General features: G+C 44.5%; 1 protein-coding gene across 1 annotated transcript in view; it reads right to left on the bottom strand.

The window, feature by feature from the left end:
* Positions 1 to 16,453, bottom strand: part of pea15 (proliferation and apoptosis adaptor protein 15) — a 42,376-nt gene that overhangs the window by 14,690 nt on the left and 11,233 nt on the right. Inside the window, exons 2-3 of the mRNA XM_080022986.1 lie at positions 3,154 to 3,328; positions 2,080 to 2,235 (exon numbers count right to left, since the gene is read on the bottom strand). Of these exons, the coding sequence (XP_079879112.1) occupies positions 2,080 to 2,235; positions 3,154 to 3,328 (331 nt within the window). The remainder of the gene's footprint in view (positions 1 to 2,079; positions 2,236 to 3,153; positions 3,329 to 16,453) is intronic.

Genomic DNA, 16,453 nt, shown 5'->3' with positions numbered 1-16,453 from the left:
CTCAAGTCCTTCTACTCTGGAGCAGTGGAGAGCATCCTGACAGGCAACATCACTGCCTGGTTTGGGAACTGTACTGCCCAGGACAGGCGGGCCCTGCAGAGGGTGGTGCGTTCAGCTGAACGTACCACTGGAACTACCCTCCCCCCCTTGCAGGAGTTATACACCAGGAGGTGTAGTAGCAGAGCCCGTAGGATCATGAAGGATCCTCATCACCCCAACAACGGACTGTTTCAGCTGCTGCGGTCAGGCAAGCGCCTCCGCAGTCACGCAGCGAGAACAGAGACTGAGACGGCGTTTCTTCCCTCAAGCCATTAGAACTGTCAACGCTGACCTCACCAGGGGTCCTAACTGAGCCATACACGAGGCTCCACTACCTACTGTACTGTATGTAGCATACTGTACCGCATACTGTATCACTGTTCAGGGTTGTTCGTGATGTCGTATTGCTGCGCTGTACTGTTGTATACTGTGCTGTATTATCCCAAACACTACCTCACACTATTCACATTCACATGCCACTTTAATTCACACTCACATGCCACTTTAATTGCACATATCTGTATATACATAGGCATATTCCCTCTATCTATTCCATTTATTTCAATTTATTTTTATTGTATTTTATTCTATATATTTTTATCTTATTCTATAAGTATTCAACTTACTGTATTACGTTTTAGGAGTCAGTTAGTCGGTCTATTAGAAAGGAATTTTCTACTTTTACTTTTTATTTTTTTTCCTAGGACATATTGTGTGCTATCACCGGGTGCGTTGCATTACATTTCACTGCATATATGTATGAAAGTATGTATATGTATGTGACGAATAAAAATCTTGAATCTTGAATCTTGAATGAACTTGAACCCCCAGAATTGGATCATTGACCAGCTCTGCGCTCCCTGTCTCCCCACCCCAGAGACTCTTCCCTCTGTAGACTGAGCGGGTCCAGAGCCCCAGTCCCTGGCTGCAATAACCCCAACCCAAAATGATTAAATCAGTGTGATCATTTTCAACCCCGACACTCTCTGCCTCAGGAGAAGGAATGTTCTCCACCCGTCCCTCGCTCTTTCTCCAGCTCCGCCCTCCACAGCTGGTGGGGAAGCCAAGCGCTTGGTCCCGAAAAAAAGACACGCACAGGGTCTGATCAGCATTTTTAAGAAGAAAAATAATAAAATAAGTAAAAAATATAAAGCCCTGTCTCAGTAGAGACCAGACGTCTTTCAGTTTCTCGTCTTTACGGCCGAGCTCCCCGGTTCGGATCCAATCGCCATTTTTCCCAGTGTTTATTTTTTTCTCCCTGAAAACAAATTATTTTTTGAATATTTATTTAAAATAAATAAATAAATATTGGTCAAAATCCACAATTTGAGCTTTATTTGGATTTGGCTCCACCCCTACTGTACAGAAATGTTACAGTTTTCATTCCCACACACTTCAATTCACAGGCGTAGGGACTTTTTTCTGAAATCATACTGTACGAGTCGAGAGTGGAGGAGAATTAGGAAACGACCTTTAACATAACATCCACATTCTGTTCCCACATGACTCCAGCACAGAATGTATCCAGTGGATTTAGGACTTTGAGTAGAAGTAGGAAAGGCGCTGAGAGACCAGTCCTGTCTGGACTGCTCACATGTGCGAACTGGTGGTGGTTGCTGCGCACTACAGCGACCGTCTTTTTGATTTTTTTAATCTCAGTGCCTCATCAATGTGATATGACGAAGATTCATAAACTGGATTATTTCACTTCTAATTTGTCTAGAAACACATTTAGATGGACTGATAAGGTGAAATCAGTGAAAGTTACAGAGTCAATCCAACGGAACCAGGAAGTAAAGCTCAAACCCCCATTGGCAGACGTCACTTCAGCGTTCCTATAAGTGGCACGATTACAACTAGAAAAAAAACCTGTGAAGGTATTTGTTGTTGGGGACATCCCCAGTTCCTAGTTCCCCTCGGGGGGTCCCCACAACGGTTTGGTGCCAAAAGCGCCTATTGGAGGAGTAGCGTTTCTACTACAAGACCCAACACCCTACCTCTAAGGCCCCTCCTCCATGTCAAAGGGTGAGGGTGTGTTACCTTTGTACTTCTTGGCAGAGGGGATGCGTGTGAGCTTGGTGTCCATCTCGTCATCCTCGGAGATCTTGAGGACCGTGGTGCGGTACTCGATGAGCCGGGTCAGAAGGTCCGGCCTTCGGGAGATCTCGAAGATGTGCTCGATGTAGGACAAGTTGTCTGAGAGCACAACGTCCGATTAGAGCCTGCCAAGTGTGGAAACTGGATCCTGGAACTGAACCGTTCCACATGGAATAGCACAACGCTAACTAGTAGTAAAACGCTAACTAGTAGTACAATGCTAACTGATAGGACAACGCTACTGTTTGTACAATACCAACTGGTAGTACAATGCTAACTAGTAGGACAATGCTAACTAGTAGTACAACGCTAACTGATAGGACAACGCTAACTGTTTGTACAATGCTAACTTGTAGTACAATGCTAACTAGTAGTACAATGCTAACTAGTAGTACAATGCTAACTGGGAGGACAATGCTAACTGGTAGTACAATACTAACTAGTCGTACAATGCTGTCTAGTATTGGGCTCACTAGTTAGCATAGTGCTACTCCATGCTAACTCAATTTTTTGGCATATTTTTTGTTAATCTCATTTTACGTCTCTTCTCTTTCTGAGTTACACTATTTCTGCCATTTCTCTCTCTCTATCTGTCTTCCCCTCAATCCCTCCCTCTCTCCTCTCATCCCTCCCTGCCTCCCCCTCTCTCCCTCTACCTCCCTCTTTCCCTCTTCCTGTCTTTATCTCTCCCCCTCTCCCCTCTCTCTCTTCCCCTCAGTCTCTCTCTATCTGTATCCCTCTCCCTCCCTCTCTCTCTCTTTTTCCCTCTACCTCCCTCATTCCCTCTTCCTGTCGCTCTCCCTCGCCATCATCTCTCCCTGTCTCTCTCTCCCTCCCCCCTTACCCCTCCCTCCTTTCTCCCTGTCTCTCTCTCCCTCCCCCACCCCCCTATCTTCCCCTCGGTCTCTCTCTCTCTCTCTCTCTGTATCCCTCTCCCTCCCTCTCTCGCTCTCTCTATCTTTCTCTCTACCTCCCTCTTTCCCTCTTGCTGTCTTTCTCTCTCCCCCTCCCTCTCACCCTGTGCCAGCTTGTGGTGCTCCTCCAGGTATGTGAACCAGTCTTTGGAGCAGGTGATGCTGTGGCTCTGGTCCTCAGGGATGTCGTCCTTGCAGGCGGACTTCAGCTGTCCCAGGTCCTCATTGGTGATGTTCTCCGACAGGTCGCTGAGCAGAGAGCTGTACTCCGCCATCATCTGCACAGAACCCATGTCAAGGAAACAGCACTTTATAAAGGCTAAAAAAAAATCATAAAATAACTATAGAATAACCTGCAGACATCCTCACTCACTCGTTGAAAACAAAGAAATAAAAGAATAAAAATGTTTCAACTGAGTGAGAAACTGCAGAGTTGTGCTTATATGTGCTGCAGTATTTGCAGAGTAGTGCAAACAGCCTGTGTGAGGATGCTGCAGTGCATTCTGGGTATTCCCCCCTCCACATGTGATGACCGCAATAAGAAGCTGTAACACTGCCCGGCGCCACCAGGGGGCACCATGCTACAGCTCCGACTGAGACGCCAGCGCTTCACATCTTCTCTTCTCATTTGGGGTTCTGGGTCAAATATGTACATGTTGTGTATACTAGACGAATGTGCATATATAAGGTTATCTTGAGCTATTTCGATTTTTACACGTTTGTTTTTTTAGGTTTCATATTTTCACTTTTTCTTTTCCACCTGATCTTTAAATGTCTGTTTCCCATGTTGCCAAAACTTGGGCTTTTTCCTGTTTCATTATTTTGAAACAAAAAATCATTTTGCTTTAAATTTGGAAGGAGGGATCGCACCACCTTCCATCGCCTCACTCTACATGTGTTAGCAGAATGCATGGCTGCGGATGGGATCAGCTACTCTAGCTCCTGTGGAATGAGGGATAGATGTGTCTTGTCTTTAAATCAGTTTGCTTGGTTTCCTTCGCTGGACAGGAAGCAGCAAGAGGCTTCAGACGGAAAGTTATGTAAAGCGTCCTGTCGCTTTGAGGACCCCCCCCCACAGAGTCACACCGAGGCACACAAACACTCCTTTGTCTGTGTGTGTGTGTGTGAGATAAAGCTGGAGGGATGAAGGAGGAGGAGAAAGTTCTTCAGCAACAAATGAAGAAAAATGGGAGCAGGGATGTGTAGAGATGGTTTGTATACATACAGTACATACTATATATGCACAATATTTATATATTGTAAATACAGTACATATAGTATATTTCCCATATATGTTTATATTACATATGCATATACTGTATATACCATATGCATATACTGTAAATACTATATTACATATTTAATAAACTATCTACTATATGTAATATATTGATATAGTGTATACAGTATATATATATATACATTATATGTATGTATTATATATGTATATACTTTATATCTACTATTTGAAGTATATAATATATATATATACACTATATCCATATATATGTATAGTATATGTATATAGTATATTTTATATATAGATATATATCCTTTTTGGGTTTCCACGGGATGAATGTGCTCAGATGTAGATTCAGTTTAAAGAAGCAGATCAATCAGAGTATTCATCAGATCGATAGATTCTCATGGAAGTGTCACACGTAGGAAACACACCTCTGCTCCGCGCGCACACACACACACACACACACACACACACACACACACACACACACACACACACACACACACACACACACACACACACACACACCTCCAGCACTGTTGCCATGGAGCCCAGGCTTGGCTTCACATTGTGACCCCCCCCCCCTTTGGAAACTACTTCTGTGAATGACACACACATTCAAGATGGAGGCTTACCACCATCTGTGTGAGCAGGAATGTGGGGAAGGTTTTCTCCAGCATCTTAAATTCCAGACTTCTTGACTTGCTTACTTACAGGACATAAATAAATGGCAGTGAAGTGTGAGGTTCACTTTAAAACCAAGATTTTGAAAGTGGGACAAACAGCCATGTCCAGAGGAGAACCCCCAAACAGTGCATGCAACATCCCATAATAATTCATATTGAAAAAAGGAGGCATTACATTCTGGAAACAGCTCAAAAGAAGCGGCGCGCTCTCCTATTATTATCAAGCCCTGAAAACCCAAGCGATCAACATAGACAAGAGTCCCCTCAATCATCTGGTCCTGAGGCTGTACAGACTACCAGATCCCTCGCAGACCAACACTAGGTACCGTCAGAACAGTGACATCACCCTTCGAAGAATTAAACTCAAACAAATAAGCAATCAAAATAGAAAAACAAAACCTCAACAGACAGTTCACCACTGCAGGATATCTGACCGGTTGCTGGCCAATGGCCGCCACCGTCAGCCCTGGCAACCCAGAGAGGCGGGGCTGCTGCAGCCCGCCACCGTCAGACCTGGCAACCCAGGGAGGCCGGGCTCCCACTGGAGCCGAGGAGACTTTCACAAGTTTCCCCAAATATCAGGACATCAGAGACGACAACAACACTGCATTTAATACAATTCTAAAAAGTACAATTGATATAAATAGCCGAGCAATGTCCTACATACATCCTACATAAAATAAATACATCGAAGTCATAAAAGGAGGGACACACATTTATGGTACCTGTTCTTTACCTTTTTTTTACTTTATTGTACTGTCTTGTTAATCTTTCTCTATTTTTATTATTGTCTATTTCTTTTATTATAATTTTTACTATTATTGTTACTATCATTTTTTATTCATTTATTTACTAATTTCATTACTGTCCAAATGTATTTTCCTACATGTTGTGTAACATTATAATTATGTATCATTATGCTTTGGTCATGGAAGAGTTCTCGTAAATAGAGCAAATTTGACTTTGAGAGAGAGAGCAGATTAGAGAGGCATGTCAGAGAGAGAGAGGGAGGAAGCGTGGGGAAAAAGAGAGGGAGAGAGGGAGAGAGGTTGAAGAGAGGTGGGAGAGAAAGAGAGACAGAGAGAGAGGGAGGGGGGAGAGGTGGGAGAGAAAGAGAGAGGGAGGGAGCGTGGGGGAAAAAGAGAGGGAAAGGGGGAGCGAGACAGAGAGAGGGCAAGGAGAGAGGTGGGAGAGAAAGAGACAGAGAGAGGGGGAGGGAGCGTTGGGGAAAGAGTGGGAGAGGGAAGACAGAGAAAGAGAGAGAGAGAGAGACAGAGGGAGAGGAGAGAGGTGAGAGAGACAGAGAGGAGAGGGAGGGAGAGAAAGAGAGACGGGGGGGTGAGAAAGAGAGGGCGAGAGGGAGATGGAGGAAGAGCTAGGAAGAGAGATATTCATCCTGTATACTATATAATATACAAGGTCTGAGGTCGACTGCCTTTGGTATTAGGAGCGGAGACCCAGACTTCCCCAAAGAATGTGGAAACACATCATTGTTCTACAGGAGACATGGTGTACAGAGCTGCTAGTAGCATCCACTAAGTTAACAGGAGGCATTTTAATATGGTACAAATCACAACTAACCCACTACATTCAGATCATCAAAACAGGAGCTTTTAACATCTGGGTTAGAAATAAACAAGGAACTTACCTCAACCAAGGAAAACATCCTCCTGCGTGCTACCTACAGTACATAACCCCATGGAATCCCCATCTTTTAAAGACGACATGTTCTCCATCCTGGAGGAGGAGCTGAACCATTTCCAGTCTCAAGGCCACATTGCAGTCCGTGGGGACCTCAATGCCGGGACAGGACGAGAAGCTGACACACTCAGCACACAGGGAGACCTCCCAAGAGGTGGACACACCCCCTCTCCCATTCACCCCCTCGCAGACACAACTACCACCAAGCAACAAACAAACATGGGTCACAACTCTTACTCTCTGTTGTTCGCTGGGCCTGTACATAGTCAACGGTACAAGGCTTGGGGGGGACTCCAATGGTAAGTACACCTACAGCTCATCTCTGGGTCACAGTACAGTAGATAACTCCATCACTGATGGTGTAATGGTGTCACTGTGAGACCAGTTTCTGGTGAAAAAATAACCTTTCGATGCAACAGTGAAGATGGAAACTGGGCAGTAGAAAACCTTCATGTTATATTTGCCCTTTCAGCTTCTTCATCAAACCTAAATGCCTCAAATAGAAACAGAAAAAAAACATCAAGGACAAATGGTTTGACAATGAAAGTAATAACCTTAGAAAGAAACAAAGGAACCTATCAAGCCAAAAACATGACCGAACTGAATAAAAACAGAGTAAGGAAGAAAGGAGAACAACACATTAGAAAGCAGCTACATGCCACTGAGGAATTCATGAAAACAAAGCATTGTGGGAAAATTGGAACATTCTAAACAAACCTATACCTATCCAAGATGGAGATGTACTGTATTACATTACATTACATTTAGCAGACGCTTTTATCCAAAGCGACTTACAATTGTTCAAACACCGACGGACGCAGCCATCAGGAGCAATGAGGGGTTAAGTGTCTTGCTCAAGGACACTACAGCATGCTAGCAGGAGGAGCCTGGGATCCAACCAGCAACCTTTAGATGACTAGACCACCAGCTCTACCTCCTGAGCTACCATCCCACTGTATGAGTAAAGCACTTCTCTGATCTCATTAGTCCGATAGAGAAGAATAAACAGCAGAAACACAAAGAAGATAAACAACAATGTTTAGAGACAACCATATAGACTATCTAGACCCAATCACACTGAAAGAACTACAGGAGAAAATAAAATCACTGGACACCAACAAGACCTGTGGTGTTGACGGCATCCTACATGAAATTATGAAACTTCACCTGGCTGCACTAAAACTCTGGAACACCGTCCTGAGCTCTGGTATCTTCCCCAATATTCAGAACCGAGCACTGATCATCGTAACCCTAACCCCGATAACTATGGTGGGATCTGTGTCAACAGCAACCTCTGCATGATCCTCAACCACAGACTCCTCCACCTCTTCACTGAAAAAAACGTCCTCAGTAAATCCCAAATTGGCTTTTTACTAAATGATCGTACAACAGACCACACCACCCTCAGCACCATAACTGACAACCAAATAAACCAAAACAAAAGCAAATGATTCGCCAGCTTTGTTGACTTCAAAAAAGTCTGTGATTCGATTTGGCACGAGGGTCTGCTGTACAAAGTGTTATAAAGTGATGAAAAACCTACGACATCACTAACTCCATGTACACCATCAACAAGTTCCCTGTCAAGACTGGGAAAAAACACAGTCTTCAGACAAGGATGCAGCTCCGACGCTCATCAACGTCTACATGGATGACCCGTTGAGGGCGTTGGAACAGTCTGCAGCGCCTGGCATCAGACAAGCAGACACACAAGTCCAACACCTCCTGTTTGCAGACAATCTGCTGCTCCCTTCTCCACTCAAAGAAGGGCTACAACACCACCTGCACCTTCTACACTCTCTTCTGCCATCTCTTGGCCTTGACAGTGAATCTTGACCAAGACCAAAACGACAATATTCCAAAAAAGACCCAGTCTCCAAACCCACAAACTTTTCTGAATGCTTGCATGGCCGTGTACAACGACAGTCTTGTATCCCGAAATATGGACAGTTACATAGCTGCGTCATACAATATGTACTCTGTCAGGTACTGAAGACCTGTACTAACCAGCTAACCCCAGTGCTTACTACGGTATTCAACGCCTCCCTGGCTGAATCAGTGGTCCTGTCCTGGTTCAAGAGGTCCACTGTCGTTCCTGTCCGCCTCTCCTGCCTGCCTAAATGACTACCGTCCGTCCTCACCTCGGTGGTCATGAAGTGTTTGAGAGGCTGATTAAGGATTACATATGCACATGCCTCCCCCGCACCTTGGACCCGCTGCAGTTCGTGTACGGCAGAACACATCCAAGGATGACGCGGTCTCCCAGGTACTGCACACCATGCTCACGCACCTTGATTGCCGGAACGGGGCCTATGTGAGACTGCTGTTCATCGATTATAGTTCAGCATTCAACACCATAGTCCCCACCAGACTGGCTGTCAAGCTGAAGGAGCTTGAACTGAATACTCCGCTGTGTGCCTGGATCCTGGACTTCCTCACAGCCCGGCCCCAGGTGGTTAGGGTGGGGAGGCACATGTCCAGCTCCCTCACTCTGAACATAGGATCCCCCCAGGGCTCCGTCCTCAGCCCCCTACTGTACTCCCTGTACACACATGACTGTGTGGCCAAGTCCAGCTCCAACACCATCATCAGGTTTGCTGACGACACCGGCATGGTGGGCCTGATCAATGACGGCGATGAGAAGGCCTACCGTGAGGAGGTGGCCGACCTGTCACTCTGGTGCCAGGACAACAGCCTCCTCCTGAACGTCAGCAAAACTAAGAAGCTGATTGTGGACTTTAGGGGTAGTATTAGGAGAAGTATTACAACTGAGGACGCATGCACCGCTGGTGATTAATGGGACTTTTGTCGACAGGGTGAGCAGCTTCAAGTACCTGGGAGTCCACATCACGGAGGACTTAACATGAACTATACATAGACACTTTGGTGAGAAAGGCAAGGCCACGTCTTTACCACATCGAGCAGCTGAAGAAATTCCAGGTCTCGTGAGGATCCACAAGTCCAGAGCCCGCAGGATCATGAAGAATCCTCACCACCCCAACAACGGACTGTTCCAGCTGCTGCAGTCGGACAAGAGCCTCCTCAGTCACACAGTGAGGACAGAGAGACTGAAATGGAGTTTCTCCCCACAAGCCATAAGAACTATCAACACTGAACTCACCAGGGGTCCTCACTGAGACCCGGTAATTACATTATGTGTTGTATGCTGTTCTTTTCGGTGTTACTGTATTGCTGTGCCGTACTGTTGTGTATATCTCCGCACACAATACCTCACTTAATTCACATGCCACTTTAATGCACATATCTGTAAATACATAATAGCCTATCCCATATACATGAGTCTATTACCTTTATTTCTATTTTGCACCCCCACTCTGTATTACTTTTGAGTTATTTTATTTTATTTTATTTTATTCTTATTCAATATTATTCTATTTACTCACTGCATTACGTTTTAGGAATCAGTTAGTTTCAGTAAGTTAGTCAAGTTGAAATTACGTAGCTAGTGTTCAGTCTAGAACATATTGTGCATAATCACCAGGTGCATTGCGTTGACATTTCACTGCATATATGTATGGAAGTATGTACTGTATATGTATGTGACGAATAAACCTTTTGAATCTTGAATCTTGAAACATCAATTTTTTCGAGATCCCATAGCTCTAGATCCTAAAAAAAAACTAGACCTACCTCAGCTTAAACACCAGCACTACAGGGAACCGTAAAAAAAACTTTGAACTAGCTGAGAGACAAGACGAGAAGGGCTTTTTACACCATCAGAAGGAACATCAAGCTGGACATCGCAATTCAAATCTGCCTTCAGATATTGGTCTCAGTTATAGAACCTACTTCCATTTATGGTGGCAGGGTCTGAGGTGCACTCACCAACCAAGATTTTACAAAATTGGACAAACACCACATTGAAAATGCAGAATTCTGCAAATCCATTCTCCACGTCACAACAGAAAACTCCAAATTATGCATGCAGAGCTGAATTTAAACGATACCCACTAAATATAAAATTCCATAGAGAGCATTTCAATTTGATAGTCACCTGAAAGAAAGTAACCCTGACACACCCCATAACAAAGCCCTGACCTCCAGAGAGAGAAGCCCCCTCATCATTTGTTTTTGTGAACAGAGTCCTAAAAGCAGGTGGCTGAGAACAGAACAGAAAGAAAACCATTTGACACATTGGAAAGAATGAACTAAAAACCATAGTAAACTGGAAGAAACCAGAACAAACTGGACAAAATCTGAGCAAACTGGAAAGCTATTTATCCCTCAATAATCTGATCGCTGTGACCCATCCAAAACTAAGGAAATCCTTGAGGATGGAGAGACTCCGCAAGCACAGCTTTGCCGTCGAGAGAGGCCTCAACTGCAGACCTGGTTCGACCCACTGCATCCAGCAGGAGGCGGAAACACCGGCTGCACCCAACAGGAAGTGGAAACACCCGCTGCACCCGCCAGGAGGTGGAAACACCCACCGCACCCAGCAGGAGGTGGAAACACCGGCTGCACCCGGCAGGTGGTGGAAACACCTGCTGCACTCAGCAGGAGATAAAAACACCCGCTGTACCAAGCAGGAGGTAGAAACACCCGCTACACCCAGCAGGTGGAACCAGCTGCTGGATCCAGCAGGAAGTGGAACACCAGCTGGACCCAGCAGGAAGTGGAAACACCCGTTGCACCCAGCAGGAGGTGGAAACACCCGTTGCACCCAGCAGGAAGTGGAAACACCCACTGCACCCAACAGGAGGTGGAAACACCTGCTGCACCCAACAGGAAGTGGAAACCCAATTGCACTTTCTAACCACCTGCCAACTGGACCATGGACACATACTGCCCGCACATTTCAACCACCCAAAACTACTTTGAAAACATGGCTTAACACAAAAAACTTACTTACCTACTGGAGCACAGCAATGTGCAAACACAGCAGCAAGATATGTAGCTGTTATGAGCGGGAAAGGGCGTGTCCAATGGAACACAAGCACCATGAAGGACTGTCCATCACCTGTGTATTCCTGCACTGACCACTGCAATGTGCTGATCTCAGGACATAGACACATTGTACACACAACAAATACCTTAATTTCAAAGAAAAATCGATGCAGTGTCTATAGAGTATATATATATATATATATATATATATAACAGCAAAATCACAATTCTTCCATGTATGTACATTTATTTACATTTTTTGTTTGTTGTTTCATTTCACACTTGCTTTGGCGATGTAAATCCCTGGTTCCCATGGCAATAAAGAGAGAGCGAAAGGGAGCTCTAATCTGAAGCAGGAATTGAGGCCACTGTTCCAGTTTTCATTCAAACGAAAACAAGATTGAGTCTAAAAATATATCCAAGATGACCGCCCTGCAGCACCGCTTCCCCTCTTTCATTTCCTCCATCCTTTCTGATTCTACCTCTCAGCTGACTTCCTTCATCACAGACCGAAACCCCAGGGCAAAGGAATGACAGACATAAACACCTGCCGCTATTTTGAAGTAAGTCCAGTATAGAGATGCTACATGTGATAGCTTAATGCATGGCTGCAGAGGGGTTCAGCTAGCCTGTGGAATGTCTGAGGGGGATGCAACTCCCCCCCCCCCCCCTTCCGGTAGATGATTCACTACAGTAATAATAATATTTTCAGAAGGATCTTTATCTGTCACACACATGCAGTGATGGTAATGGTGACCAACACACATACTTCAGGGTTCGGGGTCCTTACTAATGTTACAAGTAGGAAAGCCCATGTTTTGGGTGGGGGTCCTTACTGATGTTACATGGAGGAAACCCCATGTGAGCACAGGGAGAACATGCAAACTCCACACAGAAAGGAACCTGATCAGGAGATAACCCACCGGAGCACAGCACCAATAGCGCCCCAGGTGGGCGCAATGCACTGTGCCACCGTACCCACATACATATAGATTATTACCATACCCACATACAATATTTTATTACATATAGTTATATTACCACCACCGACCCACCCTGGACCTAATGACAGCCTCTTCCCTTCTGGTGTTAGGGTTGAAGGTTGCCCTTGTCTACAGTCACTGCTGTGCGGGTTAGGACATAGGTCGTCCTGGGTTAGGGTAAAGGTTGTCCTGGGTTGGGAAACAGGGTAAGGGTTAGGGTATAGTTCACCCTGGGTTGGGAAACAGGATTTGGGTTAAGGTAAAGGTCGTCCTGGGTTGGGAAACAGTTTCCCAAGGGGTCTTCTGGGAGTTTTTCCATAGGTTGGGGTCCAGCCCTGTTGGTTTCTATGTGAAATATGAAGCCCTACACATTATTATTACATATTGTTATATTATGAATGACTGTAATTACATATAATTATTTATCACTATATGATGACCGTAACCCATATAATTATTATTTTATTACATATAGTCATATAACCACCGCCGACCTACCCTGGACCTAATAACGGCCTCTTCCCTTCTGCCGTTAGGGTTTAAGGTTGATCTGGTCTACAGGCAGTGCTGTGCGGGTTAGGGTTAGGGTATAGGTCGTCCTGGCTTGGAAAACAGGGTTGGGGTTAGGGTATAGGTTATCCTGGGTTGGGAAACAGGGTTAGAGTGACGGTATAGGTCGTCCTGGGTTGGGAAACAGGGTTAGGGTTAGGGTTAGGGTATAAGTTCTCCTGGTTGGGAAACAGGGTTAGGGTTAGGGTAGAGGTTGTCCTGGGTTGAAAACTGAATTAGGGTATAGGTTGTCCTGGGTTGGGAAACAGTTTCCCAAAGGGTCTTCTGGGAGTTTTTACATAGGTTGGGGTCCACACCAGGAGGCCCTGTTGGTTTCTATGTGAAATGTGAAGCCCTTTGAGACTGTGATTAATAGCTGTAGAAATAAACTTACTTGACACAATATGATAACATATTATTATATCATGAATGACTATGTAATTATATATAATTATATTATCACTATATGATAACCATAACCCATATAATTATTATTTTATTACATATACACCACCACCTACCCACCCTGGACCTAATAACGGCCTCTTCCCCTCTGGCGTGAGGGTTTAAAGTTGACCTGGTCTACAGGCAGTGCTGTGCAGGTTAGGGTTAGGGTATAGATCCTCCTGGGTTGGGAAACAGGGTTGGGGTTTGGGTAGAGGTCGTCCTGGGTTGGGAAACAGTTTCCCAAGGGGTCTTCTGGGAGTTTTTCCATAGGTTGGGGTCCATACCAGACAGCCCCATTGGTTTCTATGTGAAATCTGAAGCCCTTTGAGACTGTGATCAATGGCTGGAAAAAAACTTATTATATTATGAATGACTATGTTACTATATATAATTATATTATCACTATATGATGACATAATATATAATTAATGACTGCATTATTATATATGATTTTTTTTTTTTTAGAACATCTAAGATATCTGATATCTGATATATCAGATATATTTTAGATATCTGATTATATTATCACTATATTATTACATATTATATTATAAATGACTGCATTATTATATATGATTATATTATCACTATATTGTTACTTATTGTATTATTTTCACCGAGCAAAGTATAGAGGCACGTCTGTACAAACTATGAACCACGTGCACTCACACATTCCCACAGGCACTACCTGGCTTACATAACACACACACACACACACACACACACACACACACACACACACACACACACACACACACACACACACACACACATTCCAACACACAAAACACACACTAAGCGTAGGCAGATGTGCACATAAAGAGCAGCAAGCGCACACACACACACACACACTCAAAGGACATCTGTGTGTGCGTGTTCCTCAATGCAAACATCTAGTTCTCTGCATTCCACTGGGAAGGGAACACACACACACACACACACACACACACACACACACACACACACACACACACACACACACACACACATACATGTAAATTAATTATGTGTACGATGTATTGCGCTGTTAATACATAAATATAGATCCATTTGTTATCTGTCTATCTGCTATCTGCAAAGTCGTATTCATTCTTCAATGTATTTATATAATATTTACGGTTTCAGTGCTCCACAGTAGCGTCAGGAAGCGTTAATGTGAGAAACACACACACTGGGTCGGGGTTAAAGCTGGAGTTTCAGATCTGCGCTAAACAACTTTAATATTTGTTCATCGATAATATTTAATATTTTCACCAGTTTAACAGGTTAAAATATGAAATATATTTAACACCGAACCCTGAAGGCCCTTTAAGGGCCCCTGGGATGCTGCCAACCCAGCTTTGGGAAACACACACACTCCCCCACTGTCTCAGCACTTCCTGCCATCACCATAGAAACACTTCCTGTCTCTGGCTACCACAGCAAAAGAATAATGAACAGACAGGAAGAAAAAAGATGGAGGGAGAGAGAGCGGAAGAGAGATGGAGAGAGGGCGAGTCCTTACCACTTCTGTCTCTCCATCACTCCTTCCTCCTCCACTTTCTGTCTTTCCATCACTCCGCTTCCTCCTCCACTTTCTGTCTCTCCGTCACTTTGCTTCCTCCTCCACTTTCTGTCACTCCATCGCTCAACTTCCTCCTCCACTTTCAATCTCTCTTCTCCATCCATCACTATCCTCCTCCTCCTCTTTCCCACCTCCACATTCTCCACTACACCCTCAAACTAAGCAGGAGAAGCAAATTAGATGTTACTGAGATCCAGACTCCATCCATCCGGCTATCTATCTAGCTATGCCCCTAACCTTTCTTCACTTTCTCCAGTTCACGCATTTCTCTCTCCTCTCACAAATTAATTTTGGTCCTGTTCTTCTCTTCAACTTCACAGATCTCTCTCTCTCTCTCTCGCTCTCTCTCAAAAAAAGAGACTGACAGAGGTTATAAAGAGATATCTGGCTGCACATTATCCTGCTAATTACACACTGAATACAGTGAATACAACTAACTGAATTGGGGGATGGTAGCTCAGGCGGTAGAGCTGGTGGTCTAGTAATCTAAAGGTTGCTGGTTGGATCCCAGGCTCCTCCTGCTAGCATGCTGTAGTGTCCTTGAGCAAGACACTTAACCCCTCATTGCTCCTGATGGCTGCGTCCGTCGGTGATTGAACAATTGTAAGTGGCTTTGGATAAAAGCGTCTGCTAAATGAAATGTAATGTAATGAATACAACAGCACACTGAGAATGATTTATAACTAGTATGACTCGTTTTATAAATAGTCTCAGTAATGTCAACTATTTACTTAAATAACTATAATTTCATATAATAATCAGGCATGCAAACTGTTGAGGAGTGTAAAAGGTGAGAAGGATGTGTGAAAGGAGAAAAACAGACCCTAACTAGAGGTTTCGGGGTAATGCTCTGGGGACGTTTCCTTTTTGAAAAGTAAGTTACTAAATGCTCATTTGTGACTACTTTTAGGATCACTTTAGGGTTGACTTGATCACAAGTTAAAATAATTACAAGACTGAGCAAAATTAAGTACAAATTATAAATTTATAAAGTGCAAAATGCACTTGAAAGTGGCCAAGGATGAAGCATTTCAAATGTCAGTGGGGAGAGAGTTCCAGAAGGTGGCGGCTGCTCTGTCCGCAAAGGTTCGTAGCCTTGTGCGAGAGGTGGAGAGCAGACCCGTATCTGACGACTGCAGCTTCCGGGACAGGGTGTAGGGGTGGAGAAGGTCTGTTAGGTACCGGGGGGCGAGGGCATGGAGGGATTTGTAGGTTAGTAGTCGGGTTTTGTAGGAAATACGGGTTTTGACAGGGAGCCAGTGGAGATGGATGAGGGTGGGGGGGATGTGCTGCCAAGGCTTGGTGCAATCGATCCCAGGCTC

This window comes from Zeus faber (genome assembly GCF_960531495.2).
Source record: "Zeus faber genome assembly, chromosome: 22".
NCBI classification, from domain to species: Eukaryota; Metazoa; Chordata; class Actinopteri; order Zeiformes; family Zeidae; genus Zeus; species Zeus faber.
Note: the sequence above shows the minus strand (reverse complement) of the source record. Positions and strands in the feature narration are given on the sequence as shown.